This window comes from Sinocyclocheilus grahami, unplaced genomic scaffold (genome assembly GCF_001515645.1).
Source record: "Sinocyclocheilus grahami isolate Dianchi unplaced genomic scaffold, SAMN03320097.WGS_v1.1 scaffold55.1, whole genome shotgun sequence".
NCBI classification, from domain to species: domain Eukaryota; kingdom Metazoa; phylum Chordata; class Actinopteri; order Cypriniformes; family Cyprinidae; genus Sinocyclocheilus; species Sinocyclocheilus grahami.
Window position 1 is genome coordinate 3,007,120 of NW_015505234.1, and position 3,996 is coordinate 3,011,115.

Sequence of the window (3,996 nt, forward strand, 5' to 3'; positions counted from 1 at the left end):
TATATTTAAAACATTAATATCATCATGAATTTATGGATTTAATTGCACTCATTCCACTTCTGAGCCTCATTAAATGTCTGAAAGTACACCAAGCCACTTTTGTGTTCTTCTGTGCCACCTCTACAAATTAATTTTGTTAATACTGATTTCATTTGATTGGTAACTTATATTTCTTATTCTACTTGTTCTTATTCTGTCATTTTAATAAAAATTTTTAAAAAGCTTATAAAATATAATTTTTTTAAGAATTTGACAAAAGATGACATACTTTTAATAAAGTTAGAGGAGTCAAATATCACCTCGTAATGGGAAGGCTACTTTTTGATAACATTTTGGATAATTGTTTAGAAGGTGCTCCTAAAATTTTGAACGTGCTCTTAAATTTTTTGCTCCTAAAAAGAAAAGTAAGCGTAAAAAGAAAAGGAGCCCTGTATATATACACACACACACACACATACATACATACAAATTTACACACACATATATATATATATATATATATATAATGCAATAGTTTAAATAATAACTTAATATATAATTACATGTACAATTAAAAATATTAAATAAACAATTTATTATAAAATAGTGTAAATTACTTATAAGTAATAAAACTTAATTTATAATTAATTTAATTACTATTTTTAAATATATTCTAAATTGAAATATGGTGCTATGACAGGCCTATATATCAGCCCATTTGGTTGACTTTGATAGATTTATAATTTTAACAACTGTGGAAACGTGTCATCAGTGTCTGTGAAAAGAGTCCATTTTAAGAAATGTAAGCTCCCCATGTGTTAGCTTCAAAATTTAAAGGGTAAATTTTCTAAAAAAAAAATTTATGTACAATGTGCATTTGAATTTGAGGTAATTTAATTATATCACATATTAAAATGTATCATAATGATGAGAATTAAGACACACTTATAAAGACAACACAATATGAATGTAACTAGGCCAGGACATGGAAGCATGTTCACCTTGCAGATGGTCTTGGCGGTTTTGAAGATACTCCGCTAGTGTGTTGAGCTCCTCTGGGTACAGGTGCAAACCTTCGGCCAGGAGAAAGAGCAGGTGGCGGGTGGCAGAGGGAGCAGTGTGGCGCTCCAGCTTGCTGCGCTCCAGGTAGTCCTCCGTTAGCTCAGCCGCCCGTGCCGCAGCCTCTGTGGGGTCCAGCACCCGCCGCGAACCACTCAAGCGCCTGAACTCCACCAACACAAACTCCATGGCCTGTTCTTTGGGCATATTTCGATGAACTGTGGAGAGGCAGAGGAAGGGTCAGCCAGAGGAGGGAAGGGGGTTACATATGGTGCTCAGTGTGAGCCACTGCAGCCTAAGCAGTGTGCACAAGAGTTCTACCTCATCAGCAACACACTGCAGTCTGGCAACCACTGCTTTACCCAATTATTTTAAAAAGCTTATAAAATATAATTAAAAAAAAAAAGATTACATACATAAGATTGACAAAAGATTACATACTTTTAATAAAGTTAGAGGAGTCAAATATCACCTCGTAATGGGAAGGCTACTTTTTGATAACATTTTGGATAATTGTTTAGAAGGTGCTCCTAAAATTTTGAACGTGCTCTTAAATTTTTTGCTCCTAAAAAGAAAAGTAAGCGTAGAGCCCTGTATATATACACACACACACACACATACATACATACAAATTTACACACACATATATATATATATATACACAAATAATGTAATAGTTTAAATAATAACTTAATATATAATTACATGTACAATTAAAAATATTAAATAAACAATTTATTATAAAATAGTGTAAATTACTTATAAGTAATAAAACTTAATTTATAATTAATTTAATTACTATTTTTAAATATATTCTAAATTGAAATATGGTGCTATGACAGGCCTATATATCAGCCCATTTGGTTGACTTTGATAGATTTATAATTTTAACAACTGTGGAAACGTGTCATCAGTGTCTGTGAAAAGAGTCCATTTTAAGAAATGTAAGCTCCCCATGTGTTAGCTTCAAAATTTAAAGGGTAAATTTTCTAAAAAAAAAATTTATGTACAATGTGCATTTGAATTTGAGGTAATTTAATTATATCACATATTAAAATGTATCATAATGATGAGAATTAAGACACACTTATAAAGACAACACAATATGAATGTAACTAGGCCAGGACATGGAAGCATGTTCACCTTGCAGATGGTCTTGGCGGTTTTGAAGATACTCCGCTAGTGTGTTGAGCTCCTCTGGGTACAGGTGCAAACCTTCAGCCAGGAGAAAGAGCAGGTGGCGGGTGGCAGAGGGAGCAGTGTGGCGCTCCAGCTTGCTGCGCTCCAGGTAGTCCTCCGTTAGCTCAGCCGCCCGTGCCGCAGCCTCTGTGGGGTCCAGCACCCGCCGCGAACCACTCAAGCGCCTGAACTCCACCAACACAAACTCCATGGCCTGTTCTTTGGGCATATTTCGATGAACTGTGGAGAGGCAGAGGAAGGGTCAGCCAGAGGAGGGAAGGGGGTTACATATGGTGCTCAGTGTGAGCCACTGCAGCCTAAGCAGTGTGCACAAGAGTTCTACCTCATCAGCAACACACTGCAGTCTGGCAACCACTGCTTTACCCAATTACCACATTAAAATTCAGTATGCACTCAAAAGACACATTCATGAGCACGCTTGAAAGTTGGCAGAAGGAACATTTAACAGAGTAGAAGTTTATATAAGATTGCTTTTAAAGTTTTTTTTTTATATGAAGAAGGAAATGTGCATGAGATAATTGTTTTATACTTTCATATGAATTCACTTTTGACGTATGGCATTGCGCAATAGCAAATGCGTACATTCCGAAAATGTAAATGTTAATTTAACATGTTTAAAAAGGACTTAAGTTTTTGCATAAGTTTGTTTTGTTTGTTTGTTTTTTAGACTAGAAAGTCTAGTAGTGTGTGATCCTTAGTTGTTTAGTGTGTGTTCAGTTTTTCTGTGAATCCATTAACAAAATCGGAACGTGTATGACGCCTAGTGTTTTAAAAAGTGTATTCCAGCTTTAAGAGAACTTACCAGCAAGGTGAGGTTTTATAGAAATAAAAGCTTTAGGAATTATATTAAACATCTGAACTAGTATAATATTTAAGTATTTTTAATTAAGTGGTGGGCATTCATTAAAATAATGGATTTTAAGAAAAAAAGAAATTAAAGCAGGTCTGTTGTTGAGGGCATTTAATCTATTTTAATGTGATGCTGAGGGTCAAATCCACCATCTTTTGAAAAAAATTTCACTACATTTATTCATTTTTGCTTGGCTTTAATGGTGCAAACATTTTTAAAAATGTATATTGGTAAAACATTTGTACCCAAATCTATTATAATAATGTCATTTTTTTCCGTAAGGAAAGTATGCCTAATTTATTCTGACCACTCAAAACTGTTGATGTTTACGAAAAAAAGTGTAAAACAATCAAACAAAATTGTTGCAAAATTACAAGCTACTATACAGTTTAGTTTGGAGGTAGGGCTGTCGCGATAACCGCAATATCGCAATACCGCGCTATTGACGAGCAAACCACAGAGGAATGCAAGAACCGCAGCAACCACGATTTTTGCTTGTTTTCTTTTTTCGTAAGGTTATGCCCTTCTCGTTTTACACTTCATGCATGTGGACTGAATATTAAACAAGTTAGTAATGATAACAATGTGTAGCATGCTGATTTGTAGAGGCTTTGTAGATTTGCACTTAACAAGCCTAAACAGACAGTGAATGAGAGAGAGATCGACTGAGCGCGTGCGATTACTTGCGTCTGTCCTCAGGCCGAGTCATAAATATTTGTGAAAATAGGTTGTCATGTCCAAGGAAAGCGAAATCTGTCTTAGCATCGACGCATAGTTGGTCAGCTGAGTTTCTAAAGTGGTGCTCAAAGTTAAAATGATTTCAACAGCATGTTTCATTACATCTCTTTGAATGAATGAATCAGCGTTTTTGAACATGCAGTTGAATGACAGTCCCTTTCCACCACCTT

At 35.0% G+C, this 3,996-nt stretch overlaps 1 protein-coding gene across 3 annotated transcripts in view; it reads right to left on the minus strand.

The window, feature by feature from the left end:
- The window catches only part of LOC107583785 (nuclear receptor coactivator 5-like), a 12,728-nt gene that overhangs the window by 2,367 nt on the left and 6,365 nt on the right, over nucleotides 1-3,996 (minus strand). For all 3 annotated transcript variants that reach the window (XM_016270100.1, XM_016270099.1, XM_016270097.1), the window contains one exon: nucleotides 2,182-2,457. In XM_016270100.1, the coding sequence (XP_016125586.1) occupies nucleotides 2,182-2,457 (276 nt within the window). The remainder of the gene's footprint in view (nucleotides 1-2,181; nucleotides 2,458-3,996) is intronic.